This window comes from Cervus elaphus, chromosome 29 (genome assembly GCF_910594005.1).
Source record: "Cervus elaphus chromosome 29, mCerEla1.1, whole genome shotgun sequence".
Lineage (NCBI taxonomy): Eukaryota > Metazoa > Chordata > Mammalia > Artiodactyla > Cervidae > Cervus > Cervus elaphus.
In genome coordinates, this window is record NC_057843.1 from 56,981,097 (window position 1) to 56,998,751 (window position 17,655).

At 39.7% G+C, this 17,655-nt stretch overlaps 1 protein-coding gene across 3 annotated transcripts in view; it reads left to right on the forward strand.

The window, feature by feature from the left end:
- The window catches only part of LOC122686276 (phospholipid-transporting ATPase FetA-like), a 100,996-nt gene that overhangs the window by 58,790 nt on the left and 24,551 nt on the right, over window positions 1-17,655 (forward strand). For all 3 annotated transcript variants that reach the window (XM_043891454.1, XM_043891455.1, XM_043891456.1), the window contains exons 12-14: window positions 8,843-9,039; window positions 11,865-12,073; window positions 17,095-17,138. In XM_043891454.1, coding sequence (XP_043747389.1) covers window positions 8,843-9,039; window positions 11,865-12,073; window positions 17,095-17,138 — 450 coding nt within the window. The remainder of the gene's footprint in view (window positions 1-8,842; window positions 9,040-11,864; window positions 12,074-17,094; window positions 17,139-17,655) is intronic.

A 17,655-nucleotide genomic window follows, 5' to 3' on the forward strand; every position in this document is an offset into this window, starting at 1 on the left:
CTTTCTGAAGAAATTTAACAACCTCTGCAGAGGGCTAGGGCTTCTAATGTCGGTGTCATCACTTCAGAGTAACACCCACTTTATTTTAAATTTGGGGGACTCAAGTTTGCCTGCAAGTTCCTTTTATATCCTAGGGTAAAACCAGTGAACTAACACATTTTGCCTACCTACACAGACCTCGGGGTTCCATCTTTGCATTCAGGGGAGTGGCTTGCTAGGGAAATAAAACTATCCAAAGGAAATAAAGCCAACTTGTAATAGTCAAACTACTCTTTTACTTCTGTTTTTAAGTGATCTGGAAAAAAAACCAGGAACACAAAAGAAGAGGATGAGGACAAATAGAATAACTGACTCTGAAAAAAACATTATAATTCGAAAGAGAAAAGAACTTTCAAAAGAATTTCGCTATTCTTAGAAGAAACAATTGCACAAATAAGAATAGACTGATTTTTTTTTTTTTTTTTTTTTTTTTGGCGAAGCTGTGGCTTGGGGATCAACCCTGGGCCAGCAGCAAGAGTGTGGATTCTTAACCACTGGACTGCTAGTGAATTCCCTACAGTTTTTTTTTTTAATCAAAGAATAAAAAAGGCAATCTAAGAACAACAAAAAAGAATTTTGGAAAGTAAAAATTACTGAAATTAAAAAGTCAATAGAAGGGCTGAAATAAGGAGTCAAAGAATACTCCTAGACTTTAAAACCAAAAATCTAAGAGATAAATACTTTTTTTAAATGGAGGACCAAACCAAGAACCCCCACATGATCTCCCAGGAGTATCAGAAAGCAAAAATGGAGGGGACAATATTGTCAAAGAAATAATAGAAGAATATTTCCTGTAATTGAAGAAGGATATGAATTTCAGATTTAAAACATCCATTAAACATCATGAAATTCTAGAGTTCCAGTGGTGTTTAGAAGTACTTCAAAGTTTTCATAGAGATAAGACTAAGATACCACCAAACAATGAGAATTAGATTGGCATCAGATTTCTTACCAGTACTACTGAGTCCTAGAAGCCAGGAGGTTCATATCTTCAAGGTTCTTAGTTTGACCTAGAAATCTATACCCAGGCAAACTACAGATCAAGTGAGAAAGCAGACTTCTTCCTCTCGTGGGAACTTTATCCTGGCTGGCAGTGGCTGCCTAGGCCTTTGCATGGCTTGCTTCTTTTTCAGGGCTTAATGTCTCCTTTTCAGAGAAACCTTCTCTGCCACCAATCTAAAGTGGACACCACCTCCACCAAGACCTTTTTCATTCTGTTAACTTGTTTTATTTTCCTCACAGCACTTAGCACTAGTTAACTTATATTTTTCATTTCTTAACTTGTTTGTTTTCCACCTATATCCACAGGATTACAGACCTTCTGAGAGTTAAGACATTGTCTTTTATCACCACTGTATCCCAGTCCCTAGAACTGATTAACATATAATCAGTTCAGTTCATTTCAGTCACTCAGTCGTGTCTGACTCTTTGCGACACCATGGACTGCAGCATGCCAGGCCTCCCTGTCCATCACCAACTTCCAGAGTTTACTCAAACTCATATCCACTGAGTCGGTGATGCCATCCAACCATCTCATCCTCTGTCATCCCCTTCTCCTCTTGCCTTCAATCTTTCCCAGCATCAGGGTCTTTTCAAATGAGTCAGCTCTTTGCATCAGGTGGCCGAAGTACTGTAGTTTCAGCTTCAGCATCAGTCCTTCCAATGAATATTCAGGACTGATTTCCTTTAGGATGGACTGGTTGGATCTTCTTGCAGTCCAAGAGACTCTCAAGAGTCTTCTCCAACACCACAGTTCAAAAACATCAATTCTTCAGTGCTCAGCTTTCTTTATAGTCCAACTCTCACATCCATACATAACTACTGGAAAATAGCACATAACAGAAGCATCATTATTCTATGCTGAGTTAGTGAGAAAGACAAAACCAAATTATGAGCTTCTAAGGTAGAAATTATATCATATCCATCTCTATATCCTTGGGAGTGTCTTGTACAAAGCTGTTCTCAGGAAATACCTTTTGAATGGTTACTAAATGAAGAAATGTTCTTGAATTAGCTAGGTTCTTATCAGCTCAGCAGTTTTGTTTATGTGGTATTTTTGCCAAGACATTGTCAGAGTAGTTAGATATAACACACTCATTTCTTGAAGCTGAAGCAGAAATTCTTCCCTATTTGAACATTTCATTTCTTCCCCATTTTTGGAAATGATTCTTAGGGGAAATTCTGACAGAGATAGGAAGAAAGATTAGTCAAGATGCTTCTTGATAAACCCATAGCTGAGCTGGAGTCTGGTCCCTTCCCTGTGCCCAGAGCTCCCCAGAGCTCACAGTGACAATGCTTTGTGAACCCTAGTCTCTTAAGTGGGACTGTATCTGTGGGGCAAAGAAAAAAAAAATCAATGCTTGAAATTTAAACGATGCCAGAAATCCAGGCTGTACTTCTGGGGTGAAGGTACAGTGAAAAGCGCAGAAGTGAAGGGCCCAAGGACTGCGGAGGATTCTTCTTACAGGCTGCCTCTGACTGTGATCAGCGATGGCCTTAGTTCTTGACAAACCTGAGAATCTCTTTCAGCCTTTACTGGATACACACTGCCAAATGGGAGGTTATCTGCTCTTCTTGGGTCTGACCGGCTCTCATAATAAACAAAGTAATGCTTGGGGTTTGTAGCAACAACCAATTTCTTATTTCTTTCTTCCTATACAAAGGAAGCAATGTGAAGCTTTAGAGACTAAGTGCCAATAAACCCCATCACAACATGAATGTTTCTTAAGAAAGAGACCATCTGCAAGGTTTTAGAAAGTCTCAGGATGGCAGGAAAAGCTGTAGGAATGAGGAAAGAGCAGATTGTGTACTGCCCCTGCAGGCCTCTCTGAGTGGGAGAAGCCCTGCCCTCAGGGACTTGGTCTGATAGAACTGACTTCCTTTCTGGTTGAGGGGAGGGCACAGCACTAGAAACGACTGATGGGTCATTCTTAATTATCCAGGCAACAGGGATGGAGCAGAAGCAGTGTTGAAGGTCACTCTGTAATTTTCTCCCACAACTTTGGAGGGTGTCAAATTATTTATTCTACTAATTTAAAATAATTAAATTAGAAATAAATTTATACTTATAAATAAGTAATAGTAATTTATTATCATCATTTTAACCTTCCTTACTTTTTAATCAACTGGAATTGATAGAGTTGGGGCTGGAGAAGTGTCAGGTAGAGGAATATGGTCTCAAATTTAATATTGGCCACATGGAAGACGATTCTATACATGGACATCACCAGATGGTCAATACCAAAATCAGATTAATTATATTCTTTGCACCCAAAGATGGAGAAGCTCTATACAGTCAGGAAAAACAATACTGGGAGCTGACGGTGGCTCAAGATCATTAACTCCTTATTGCCAAATTCAGACTGAAATTGAAGAAACTAGGGAAAACCACTAGACCATTCAGATATGACCTAAATCAAATCCCTTACGATTAGACAGTGGAAGTGACAAATAGATTCAAGGGATTAGGTCTGATAGGCAGACTATCTGAAGAACTATGGATGGAGGTTTGGAGGTTCATGACATTGTACAGGAGGCAGGGATCAAGATCATCCCCAAGAAAAAAGAAATGCTGAAGGGACAAATGGTTGTCTGTGGAGGCCTTACAAATAGCTGAGAAAAGAAGGGAAGCTGAAGGCAAAGGAGAAAAGGAAAGATATGCGCATTTGAACACAGAGTTCCAAAGAATAGCAAGGAGAGACAAGAAAGCCTTCCTCAGTGATCAATGCAAACAAATAGAGGAAAACAATAGAATGGGAAAGACTAGAGATCTCTTCAAGAAAATTAGAGATACCAAGGGAACATTTCATGCAAAGATGGGCACTATAAAGGACAAAAATGGTAGTGACCTAACAGAAGCAGAAGATATTAAGAGGTGGAAAGAATACACAGAAGAACTATACAAAAAAGATCTTCATGACCCAGATAACCATGATGGTGTGATCACTAACCTAGAGCCAGACATCCTAGAATGTGAAATTAAGTGGGCCTTAGGAAGTATCACTATGAACAAAGCTAGTGGAGGTGATGGCATTCCAGTTGAGCTATTTCAAACCCTAAAAGATGATGCTGTGAAAGTGCTGCTCTCAATATGCCAGCAAATTTGGAAAATTCAGCAGTGGCCACAGGACTGGAAAAGGTCAGTTTTCATTCCTGTCCCAAAGAAAGGCAACGCCAAAGAATGTTCAAACTACCAGATAATTGCACTCATTTCACATGCTAGCAAAGTAATGCTCAAAATTCTCCAAGCCAGGCTTCAACAGTATGTGAACCGTGAACTTCCAGATGTTCAAGCTGGATTTAGAAAAGGCAGAGGAACCAGAGATCAAATTGCCAGCATCTGCTGGATCATCGAGAAAGCTAGAGAGTTCCAGAAAAACATCTCCTTCTGCTTTATTGACTACGCCAAAGCCTTTAACTCTGTAGATCACAAAAAACAGGAAAATTCTTCAAGAGACTGGAATACCAGACCACCTGACCTACCTCCTGAGAAATGTGTATGAAGGTCAAGAAGGAACAGTTAGAACTGGACATGGAACAACAGAGTGGTTCCAAATAGGAAAAGGAGTACGTCAAGGCTGTATATTGTCACCCTGCTTATTTAACTTATATGCAGAGTACTGATGTACTGATGTACTGAGTACTGATGAGAAATGCCGGGCTGGATGAAGCACAAACTGGAATCAAGACTGCCGGGAGAAGTATCAATAACCTCAGATAGGCAGATGACACCACCCTTATGGCAGAAAGTGAAGAAGAACAAAAGAACCTCTTGTTGAAAGTGAAGGAGAGTGAAAAATTTGGCTTAAAACTCAACATTCAGAAAACTAAGATCATGGCATCCAGTCCCATCACTTCATGGCAAATAGATGGGGGACCAATGGAAATGGTGACAGACTTTATTTTTAGGGGCTCCAAAATCACTGCAGATGGTGACTGCAGCGATGAAATTAAATGACATTTGCTCCTTGGAAAAAAAGCTATGACCAACTTAGACATCATATTAAAAAGTAGAGACATTACTTTTCCAACAAAGGTCTGTCTAGTCAAAGCTATGGTTTTTCCAGTAGTCATATATGGATGTGAGAGTTGGACTATAAAGAAAGCTGAGCGCTGAAGGATTGATGCTTTTGAACTGTGGTGTTGGAGAAGACTCTTGAGAGTCCCTTGGACAGCAAGGGGATCCAACCAGTCCATCCTAAAGGAAATCAGTCCTGAATGTTCATTGGAAGGACTGATGCTGAAGCTGAAACTCCAATACTTTGGGCCACTTGATGTGAAGAACTGACTCATTTGCAAAGACCATAATGCTGGGAAAGATTGAAGGCAAGAGGAGAAGGGGACGACAGAGGATGGTTGAAAGGCATCATTTATTCGATGGACATGAGTTTGAGTAAACTCTGGGAGTTGGTGATGGACAGGGAGGCCTGGCCTGCTGCGGTTCATGTGGTCACAAGTAGTCGGACATGACTGAGTGACTGAACTGAGCTGACATGGATGGTTCAAAAGGAAAGCACGGCCAGTAGAACTCATAAAAGTTTAATCTGAACCATGAGGATAAACCATTCTGTCACATAACTCAGTGAAGAGAAACAGAACAAAGGGGGAGTAAGAGTAAGAAGAGTTTTATGGCCTCAGAGAAACCTTCATCACAAAGAATGGAACTACTCAGTATGAATCTGCATTAGGCTAGGAATAAAAGCAGATTTTGTTCTTTTTTATCTTAATGCTCCTGCTTTATTCTCTTTCATCCCTCATTCAACTGTTAAATCTCAAATATTGAATGATATTGAGGGTTTATTACTAACCTTTTAGGTGATAAAGGTATCGTGATTATGTGTTTAAGTAGGATCCTTTAAAGATATATATTAAACAGTTTGCAAATAAAATTATATAATCTGAGAAATTTGCTTAAAATAAAAGAGAGGACAGAGGAAGGGAAGATTTGGAATAAAATAAAACCAGCCATGAATTGATCACTGATGAAGCTGGGTGATGGGTACATAGGGGTTCATTATAGTATTTATATATCTTGATATGTATTTGAAGTTTTTCACAATAAAAAGGATTTTTTAATCTCATTTTTTGAGAATAGTCCTAGTTAGATCCGCTTCTTCTGCCTTCATACCCTTGTCTTCAAAGACTTTCTATCAGTGACTCAAAGATGAGACCTACAGTTTTCTAGCAGTGGGGATGGGTTACTTTGAACAATTCACACCTTGTGACAGAGGGCATAGGTTTGAAGACCTCTGAGTAGACTTAGAAGTTCACAGTAACATAATACATGTCTTTTCTGTGGATATGTGGGCATGTGATGCTGATGGAATGTAAAATTGTATAACCACTTTGGAAAGCATTTGGCAATTTCTTGAAGAGTTGGGCATTTATCACAAATTACAGAATTCCCTTTTTTATGACTGAATAATGTTCCATTGTAGTGTGTGTGTGTGTGTCTGTGAGTGTGGGTGTGTATCACATTTTCTTTATCCATTCATCTGTTGATAGACACTTAGATTGTTTCCATGTCTTGGCCATTGCAAATAACGCTTCACTGAACATGGGAGTGGAGATATCTCTTCAAGATAGTGATTTAATTTCCTTTGGATATATACCCTGAAGTGGGTTATACAGTAGTTTTATTTTTAATTTTCTGAGGAACCTCTATACTGTTTTTCAAAGTAACTGTACCAATTTACATTCCCACCAAGAGTATCATGATAGTGATGTTTATCTTTTCATGGACCTATTGGCCATTTGAATATCTTCTTTGGAAAAATGTCTGTTCAGGACTTTTGCTCATTTTTTAATTGATTTTTTTTTTTTTTTTTTGCTATTGAGTTATTTTCTTAAATATTTGGGATATTAACTCCTTATCAGATACGTGGTTTGCAAATATCTTCTGCTATCCACTGATTGACTTTTTATCTTGTTGATTGTTTCTTTTGCTGTGCGGAAGCTTTTTAGTTTTATGTAAATCCCACTTGTTTATTTTTGCTTTTGTTGCTGGTGCTTTGGATGTCATATTCATAAGATCATGTTTAAGACTGCTGTCAAGGAGCTTTTTCTCCCTGTTCCTATGTTTTCTTTAGGAGTTTTTTGGTTTGAGGTTTCACATTTAAACCTTTAATTCATACCAAGTTAATTTTTGTGAGTGGTATAAGATCAGGGTCCAGTTTCATTCTTTTGCATGCATATGTCCAATTTTTCCAATACCTTCTTATCTCCCTTTCAAATATTAGTTGACTATAAATGCATGGGTTTATTTGGGGGCTCACAGTTCTGTTCCATTGGCCTATATGTCTGTTTTTATGACAGTACCTTACTGTTTTGATTACTATATCTTTACAATATAGTTTGAAATCAGGAAATGAGACACATTCAGCTTACATCTTTGTCAAGATTATTTTTACTGTTTGAAGTCTTTCATGCTTTCATATAAGTTTTAGGATTTTTTTTTTCTATTTCTGTAAAAAATATTGCCATTGAAATCTTGATAGGAATTGTATTGAATCTATAGATAGCATGAATAGTACAGACATTTTAACAATGACTAACTCTTCCAATCTGTGAACACGAGATATCTTTCCATTTACTTGTCTTCTTCAGTTTCTTTTATTAATGCCTCAATCCTATTTGATTATGGTGTATGATCATTTTAAAATGCTGTTGAATTTGGTTGATTATTGGGAAACTTTGCATTCATCAGGGATATTGGCCTGTATTTCCTTTTCTTATAATGTCCTTGTCTGGCTTTGGTACCAGAGTTATGCTGGCCTGGTAAAATGAGTTCAGGATTATTATCCCCTCCTCCTCAAAGTCCTTTTCTAAACATAGTTCTCAAATCGGTCTTATTTCTTTGCAGCCTTTCCCCTCCATGCCCTTTCTCTCAACCTAATGGCAAGAAAGGTGATGTTATCTAGAACAGTAATCTTAGTTCAGTAAGGTGTAATCTTTAATCTAAACATTGCCTCTAGGCTGATTCATTTTATTCAGTTAGAAAGAATTATTGGGCCTTGTTTGCGTCAGATCTCAATCTTATCTCTTTTTTCCTCTTTAGTGTCTAAAAGTAAAGGCTTTTCCAGTTCTTTGATGACCCAAATTTCACTCTGTTCCTCTTGCAGTTATTCGCCTACTTCAAATCTTTCCTTTGTCAAAGTCAGCCCACACACACTAATATTCTAATTCTTTCCAACCACTTCCCTTAGAGCTCTAGGCTCAGTAGGCACATGGTCTGCCTACCTATTTTACCATCTTCTTTCTGTGAACATGATTGCTGTATTGTCAGCCTGTTACATCCATTTCCTTCTCACCTCCCCACCTGCAACTGCTAAGCCCGTGTCACACATTTTATACTTTTGTTAAAGCAGAACCTCGCTTCAGTAATGGAGTCATTAAGAGCTTGGGTTCTGGAACTGGTCCAAAACCTGTCTCTCCTGGATAGTAGCCAAATAACTTTAGGCAAAATACTTTTCCATTCTTAATATCAAGTTTATTATCTATTAAAAGAAGAAAATAATATTAAGTAATACACATAGAGTCCTTAGCACTGGTATTGGCACTTAATACTTAATGCATTTTAGTTACTGTTTTGTCCTATCAGAATCCCAAGGATGGCTCCTGCTGGGCTTTCTTTTCTGTCTGCGAACTGCTGCCTAGAGACTGTGAGCTTTGGGGGCGGGGCGGGAACCCCCCCCTCCGCCCTCCAGGAAAAGAGAGAAGCTTTGTTGAGAGAGACTCCAGATGGTAGAACTAAAGCAGTACGTCTTGGACGAAATGTTAATTTAATTCTTTTTTTGATTTCTAGATTTTCCTGTTTTTAGGCAGCATGTGTTTTCTCCTAGCAGTTGGTCATTACATTTGGGAAAACAACCAAGGTTACTACTTCCAGGATTATCTGCCGTGGGAAGACTATGTCTCTTCATCAGCTTTCTCTGCCGCCCTCATATTCTGGTCCTACTTCATTATCCTCAACACCATGGTGCCTATTTCCCTCTACGTCAGGTAGGCTGCTTTGACAGCTGAGGGAGGAGCTGACTTTTTCTGGGGGAGGGTACTTCCTTCTTATTCCCCAACTAGACTGTGAACTTTCAGAAAACATAGGTGCTGTGCCTTTTAACCCTTTCCTTCCCAGAGTGCCTGGTGTACAAAACACTCTGAGAAATATTTATAGAGTTTGCATAAATGCTTTCTATGTCCAGAATACTGTGCTAGATACTATGTGGGTTATATAATAAAAAAAAGTATTTCTACCCTCAAATAATTTATAATGAACATGACTAAAGACATACAAACACATGAAATAATTAGAAAACAATGCACACAAATTTTGTATTAAAGTACAAGCTAGGCAGCCCCTAGTTTATCAATGACCAGATTCTAAACAGTCATTTGTAAATGGCTCAGAACCCAGAATGCTTTTTCCCCAGAAACAATGTGGCAAACTGCAGGTAGGTGTGATTGTGACTTAAATTCTGGTTCCTAAAAGATGGAGAAGATGAAGGATGTTTCCTTCCCCTTTTCATGAGCACCTTGGACAAAAATTTGAAATATAGGTAAAATAAGTCTTTACTGTATTCCAATCTCTTTTTTCGAGTTTCAGCATTCCCTTTCACATAAACGCACCCAAACACATTTTCTGCATCCTTTTCGGGTTTTCTAAACCCTTGCGTTGTGGCATCCCAACCCTAAAAGCACCCTATATGTGTGTGTGCTAAGTTAGCTAAATTATCTTACTAATTTAATAAATATTTATTGAACAGCTTCTATGTTACCAACAAAGGTACCAGCAAAGGTCCGTCTAGTGAAAGCTATGGTTTTTCCAGTAGTCATGTGTGGATGTGAGGGTTGGACTCTGAAGACAGCTGAGCACCGAAGAATTGATGCTTTTGAACTGTGGTGTTGGAGAAGACTTTTGAGAGTCCCTTGGACTGCAAGGAGATCCAACCAATCAATCCTAAAGGACATCAGTCCTGAATATTCATTGGAAGGACTGACTGATGGTGAAGCTGAAACTGCAATACTTTGGCCACCTGATGCAAAGAACTGACCCGTTGGAAATGACCCTGATGCTGGGAAAGATTGAAGATAGGAGGAGAAGGGGACGACAGAGGATGAGATGGTTGGATGGCATCACCAACATGATGGACATGAGTCTGAGTAGGCTCCGGGAGTTAGTGATAGATGGAGAAGCCTGGTGTGCTACAGTCCATGGGGTCATAAAGAGTCTGAACGACTGAGCGACTGAACTGACTATGTGCCAAGCACTATATTAGGTTACAGAGAAAGATACATGAATAATAAGACAACCCTTCCTCTAGATAAGCTTACAATATAGCCATGGAAACAGATACTTAAGTAAATAATTAAGGTACAATATGAAGAATGATGTAATAGAAATTAATATGTGAATGCTATGGGAGCCTCGAAAAGGAACAAGTTGGTTCCACCTATAGAGTCTTAGGGATTTACAGAAAAAAAATAATGATCAAACTGATACTTGAGAAAAGAGTAGAATTTACCAATCAGAAAATATGAAAATAATATTACAAGCAGAAAGATCAGTGTATACAAAGGTTGGAGGTTTTTAAAAGCTTGATCTGGTCATAGGACAATGAATAAGCCTAGACTGAGGTGTTGGATGGTAATTTAGGATTAGATTCAGAAGAACCTTGAATGCCAGGTCAAGGAGTTTGGGCTTTATCCTAAAAGCAGCAGAGATCTTTCTAAGGAAAGAAATAATATCATTAAGTGTCTGAGTTTAGAGAGGTTGCTATGGTGACTGGTATGGTGAAGGAAGAGAGGGGTCAAAACTCATCACATGAGGACTAATAAAGTGAATAATGGGGGCTTGAGCACCACCTCCCTCACCTCAAACAAAAGATTCATGTTGCTCAATGCAGCTGTCTTAGACAGGGGTTACTAATGAAGCAATGAAATAACACACACTAAGTGTGAATGATGATAGGAAGGAAGGCACTTAAAAAGTCTGCACTGTTATAAAATGAAGATGCTTGTTAACCATGTTGTTTAGTCATTAAGTCATGTCCAACTCTTTTGTGACCCCATGGACTGTGGCCTGCCAGGCTCCTCTGTCCATGGGATTCTCCAAGCAAGAATACTGGAGTGGGTTGCCATTTCCTTCTTCAGGGGATCTCCCCGACCCAGGAATCAAACCCACATCTCCTGCATTGGCTGAGCCACAAGGGAAGCCATAGAGAATCTATAATGCATGTTATTTAGAATAAAAGTGGAATGTGACTAACACAACTGGGAAAATTCAGGTAAAATGGAAAGGAAGCTGTGTTAGGAAAAAGCTACCCTACAGGCAGGTGGGTCTGCCGAGAAATTTATCAGAGGATCAGCTCCTGTAAGCTGTTTCCGAGTCTCACAGATCTTCCCCTCCCTCTTCTGAAACAAAGAAGCACTGTCTCTAGTCTCAAGGATCTCTCTTCCCCATCAATGAGTTTACGTGATAGCAGCAATACCCCTCTAACTAAGCTTTGGCTGCCTTTTATAAACTAGCTTAACTCTGTCAGGCCTTGCATTGTTACAGAATTTTAAAAATTTTGGAAGAAGTAGTATAAAGGGACTATGCCGCAGCAAAGTTAATCAGTATATCTGGTAATCAAGTAAAACCTTGAGTGATAATGGTCAATGTAGAATTATAATGGGTTGGCTGGTATGAAGGGTCCTTCAAGACTATAGGTTCTGAGAGAAGGTATTCTGATTTTTGTTTCCACCACAGAACTGGAAAGAAGGACAGCAGGGGGATGAATTTACTTGCCCTGCCTTGACCCAGGACCGTTCTTTTCTTGCTTTCTCCTTAGTGTTGAGATAATAAGATTGGGCAACAGTTTCTATATCAACTGGGATCAGAAGATGTTTTATGAACCGAAGAACACACCAGCACAGGCGCGTACCACCACCCTTAATGAGGAGCTCGGCCAGGTCAAATATGTGTTCTCTGACAAAACAGGGACCCTGACTCAGAACATCATGATTTTCAACAAGTGTTCAATTAACGGAACATTCTATGGTATGCATGTCTTTCTGCTTTCCCTTAGTCTTGGGGAAATTTTACTTTGCAGGTTCTTCTGAAGAATAATCTACCTCTAAATCTATATGTCTCTAAATTCACATTTACTTACTCTTACAACCTGCTGTCCACGAAGCAAAGATCACCTAGTCCATTCAGTTCTAATCAAAAAACACTTGTTTAGCACATTATAGATGCCATCCATTCCATTGTGTGGGACATTGGAAATATGAAGGTGTATAAGACTTAATCTCTGTCTTCAGAGAATTGCCAGTGTCTTGGGAATGTTACTTACTCTCGCATTAAATCAGATGGTGCAACCAGGATGTTACTGAAGCTGCTATTCTCCTGATTCTTCCTCAGACACCAGTAAACAGTCTAGAAAGAAGCCATCAAAGGGTGTTCAGAATTTGATCAGTGTCTCTGATACCCAGTTGTTCATTTGTTTCCTGTGTTAGATGAGCTTATTTTTGTGATAGTGTTAAGTCTTCATATATGTGAACAATATGGCAGTAACTAGCGAAGGAAAGCAATCACATCGAAAAAGCTAGAGCACATGGAATATTCTTCTAGGATGATGAAAAAGCTTTGAAGCTAGAAAGATGTGGTGGTTGCAAAACATGTGAACACACTAAATGCCCCTGAATTGTACACTTTAAAATGTACAATTTTTAAAAAATTTAAGAATTAAATTTAAAAATTAAAGTTAAAAGATTTTTAAAAGCTAGAGCATTCTAATATTTTCTATTACTCCTGCCAAACAAGTTTCCACATGTATAAACTCTGAAAGCTTATTTTTGGGTGGTTGATTTGGGTGAGGATCTTAATTTTCTGACTCATTGTGAGACCTGATCATATGCTGGGTAGGGTTGCAAAGGGTCCTGGGTGTTTCTGCACTTGGCATCAGACTGTCTTCCGCCCCCAATCTGTCTGTGCTATCTACTGGCCAAGAACCCTAAGCCTTCCAGCACTACTTTAACCTCTCTTCTAGGGGACTTTTCTGAGGAAGAGCTTCCTGAGGTTCAAGGTCTCTCATAGATGCCAAGCCTCCAGGCTCACCTCACTCACACTTAAGGAGAAGAGTTGCACCCCAAGCAACCGGATTCTTACCATTGGCTTGGGGAGAGCAGCTTATAGAGCACTGAGAGCCACGTGGCCTGAGGGGATTTGAGGAGCTTAACTGCAAGTCCAGAATGATAGAATCAGAAGAAATAAGCTTTTAAAATCCTCCTTAGAACTTCCCTGGCAGTCCAGTGGTTAAGAAAATGCCTGCCCAATGCAGGGGATGAGGATTCGATCCCTGGTCAGGGAACTGGGTATATCCCACATACCTCAACTAAGAGTTCAAATACTGCAACTAAAAGATTCCGCTTTTGGCAATTAAGAACTGGCACAACCAAATAAAAGAATTAAATTTTAAAAAATCCTCCTTTGTTTATGGGACTTCCCTGGTGATCCAGTGGTTAAGAATCCGCCTTCCAATTCTGGAGACTTGAGTTTGATCCCTGTTAGGGGGACTAAGATCCCACATATGGTGAAGCAGCTAAGCCCTTACACCACAGCTGCTGAGCCCGCATGCTCTGGAACCCACGAGCCACAGCCTGAGAAGCCGGCATGCTGCAGCCAAAACCCAATGCAGCCAAACAAAATAAATAAATACTTTTAAAATCCTACTTTATTTTTTTTTTCCTACTTTAAATTACTATGAAAAAAAGAAAGTAAAAGCGTTGATCTCTCAGTCATGTCCAACTCTTTGTGATCCCATGGGCTGTAGCCCAACAGGCTCTTCTGTACATGGGATTCTCCAGACAAGCATACTGAAGTGGATAGCTATTCCTTCTTCAAGGGGATCTTCCCGACCCAGGGATCGAACCCCGGTCTCCTCACTGCAGGCAGATCCGTATGACTCAGTAATTCCATTCCTAGGTATATACCAAAAAGAGGAAAAAGAAAACAAGGATTCAAACAGAGAGACGTATGCGTGTTCATTGCAGCCATCCACAGTAGCCAAAAGTGGAAACAACCCACGTTTCCATCAGCAATTGAATAGGTAAACAAACTGTGATATATCCATTTAATGGAATGCTGTTGTTATTCAGTCGCCAAGTCATGTAAGCCTCTTCGTGATCCCATGGACTACAGCGCGCCAGGTTTCCCTGTCCCTCACCATCTCCTAGGGTTGGCCCAAGTTCATGTCCATTGAATCAGTGACCATTGAATCAGCCATCCAACCATCTCATCCTCTGTTGCCCTCTTCTCCTTCTGCCTTCAATCTTTCCCAGCATCAGGCTCTTTTCTAATGAGTCAGCGATTTGAATCAGGTAGCCAAAGTATTGGAGCTTCAGCTTTAGCATCAGAGTATTCAGGATTGACTTCCTTTTAGATTGACTGTTTTGATCTCCTTGCTTTCCAGGGGACTCTCAAGAGTCTTCTCCAGCACCATAGTTTGAAAGCATCAATTCTTCGGCACTCTGCCTTCTTTACTGCCCAGCTCTCACATTTGTACATGACTACTGGAAAGACCATAGCCTTGACTATACGGACATTTGTCAGCGAAGTGATGTCTTTGGTTTTTAACACCCTGTGTAGGTTTGTCATAGCTTTCCTGCCATGGAAAGTATTCCTGTAATGGAATACTCAGACAGTTTAGTTCAGTTCAGTCGCTCAGTCGTGTCTGACTCTTTGCGACCCCTGGCAACACGCCAGGCCTCCCTGTCCATCACCAACTCCCGGAGTCCACCCAAACCCATGTCCATTGAGTTGATGATGCCATCCAACCATCTCATCCTCTGTCGTCCCCTTCTCCTCCTGCCCTCAATCTTTCCCAGCATCAGGGTCTTTTCAAATGAGTCAGCTCTTCACACCAGGTGGCCAAAGTATTGGAGTTTCAGCTTAAATGTCAGTCCTTCCAATGAACACCCAGGACTGATCTCCTTTAGGATGGACTGGTTGGATCTCCTTGCATTCAAGGGACTCTCAAGAGTCTTCTCCAACACCACAGTTCAAAAGCATCAATTCTTTGGTGCTCAGCTTTCTTTATAGTCCAACTCTCACATCCATACATGACCACTGGAAAAACCACAGCCTTGACTAGACGGACCTTTGTTGGCAAAGTAATGTCTCTGCTTTTTAATATGCTGTCTAGGTTGGTCATAACTTTCCTTCCAAAGAGTAAGCGTCTTTTAATTTCATGGGTGCAATCACCATCTGCAGTGATTTTGGAGCCCCCCCAAAAAAAGTCAGCCACTGTTTCCACTGTTTCCCCATCTATTTGCCATGAAGTCATGGGACTGGATGTCATGATCTTAATTTTCTGAATGTTGAGTTTTAAGCCAACTTTTTCACTCTCTTCTTTCACTTTCATCAAGAGGCTCTTTAGTTCTTCTTCACTTTCTGCCATAAGGGTGGTATCATCTGTATATCTGAGGTTGTTGATATTTCTCCTGGCAATCTTGATTCCAGCTTGTGCTTTTTCCAGCCTGGCGTTTCTCATGATGTACTCTGCATATAAGTTAAATAAGTAGGGTGACAATATACAGCCTTGACGTACTCCTTTTCCTATCTGGAACCAGTCTGTTGTTCCATGTCCAGTTCTAACTGTTGCTTCCTGACCTGCATACAGATTTCTCAAGAGGCAGGTCAGATGGTTTGGTATTCCCATCACTTTCAGGATTTCCCACAGTTTATTGTGATCCACACAGTCACAGGCTTTGGCATAGTCAATAAAGCAGAAATAGATGTTTTTCTGGAACTCTCTTGCTTTTTCAATAATCCAACAGATGTTGGAAACTTGATCCCTGGTTCCTCTGCCTTTTCTAAAACCAGCTTGAACATCTGGAAGATCACGGTTCGCGTATTGCTGAAGCCTGGCTTGAAGAATTTTAAGCATTACTTTACTAGCGTGTGAGATGAGTGCAATTGTGAGGTAGTTTGAGCATTCTTTAGCATTGCCTTTCTTTGGGATAGGAATGAAAACTGACCTTTTCCAGTCCTGTGGCCACTGCTGAGTTTTCCAAATTTGCTGACATATTGAGTGCAGCACTTTCACAGCATCATCTTTCAGGATTTGAAATAGCTCAACCGGAATGCCATCACCTCCACTAGCTTTGTTCGTAGTGATACTTCCTAAGGCCCACTTGACTTCCCATTCCAGGATGTCTGGCTCTAGGTGAGTGATCACACCATCGTAATTATCTGTGTCATGAGGATCTTTTTTGTATAGTTCTTCTGTGTATTCTTGCCACCTCTTCTTAATATCTTCTGCTTCTGTTAGGTCCATACCATTTCTGTCCTTTATTGAGCCCATCTTTGCATGAAAAGTTCCCTTGGCATCTCTAATTTTCTTGAAGAGATCTCTAGTCTTTCCTGTTCTATTGTTTTCCTCTATTTCTTTGCACTGATCACTAAGGAAGGCTTGCTTTTCTCTCCTTGCTATTCTTTGGAACTCTGTATTCAAATGGGTATATCTTTCCTTTTCTCCTTTGCTTTTCACTTCTCTTCTTTTCACAGCTATTTGTAAGGCCTCTTCAGACAGCCATTTTGCTTTTTTGCATTTCTTTTTCTTGGGGATGGTCTTGATTCCTGTCTCCTGTACAATGTCACAACCTTCGACATAAAAAGTAGTAGTTATGACATGTGCTACATATGCTACAACATGAATGATTCTTGAAAACTTTATGCTATGTGAAATAAGCCAGACAAAATAGGAAATAGTGTATCATTCCACTTGTATGAAGCATCTAGAATAGGCAAATTTATAGAGGCAGAAGGCAGATTAGAGGTTACCAGGTGCTGGGAATAAGGGAAAGTAAGGAGTTTCTGTTCAGGATGCCGAAAAAGTTTAGGAAATATATAATGGTGAGTGTTGCACACATTGTGAATGATACTAATTGCACTGAGTTGTTCACTAAAAAATGGTTTAAATGAAAATTTATGTTATATATCTTTTACCACAAGAAAAAGAAATGTAAATCCTTCTTTAAAACCTTTGCCAAGTGTGTACTCTGTTTACTTGCCAACAGGTGATGTCTACGACAAAAGCGCGCCGAGGAGCGAGGTCTCGAAGGTGAGTGTTTCCGGCTCCCCGTGCAGTGTATGTGGGAGCTGGGCCCGGCTGTGCTTACAGCGGCATTTCAGTACAGACTGGGGCTCCCCGAGCCCCTGAAGCACCCCCACTGTTATCGGCCCCCTAAGATCAGAGAGTGGTATGGAAATAACCTCTGTTTATTTGAGCAGATTTGGGTTTGTGTTTTTAAATGAAAATAGCTTTTTATAAGAAGGTTATTATGTATATAATTACACACAAATGATATATAAATATTTTTAAAGTCAGGAATGTCTGAAGAAGCCAGCAAAGGGATAAATCCTTGAGCCCATAAAAATGATCTAGGACAGAAAATGAATCGTGGTTTAAGATACTTTTTTGGAAGACATTACATTACTCAAGAACAAATTCTAGTTCTGCATATAAATGTTACTTGTTTTCTCAACAGTGCTTTTAAAATTTCTTTAAAACATTTATTTATTAGCAAATAAATAAATAAATTGAAAATAGCTTTATTGGGTTTTTTTCTGTTTAAAAA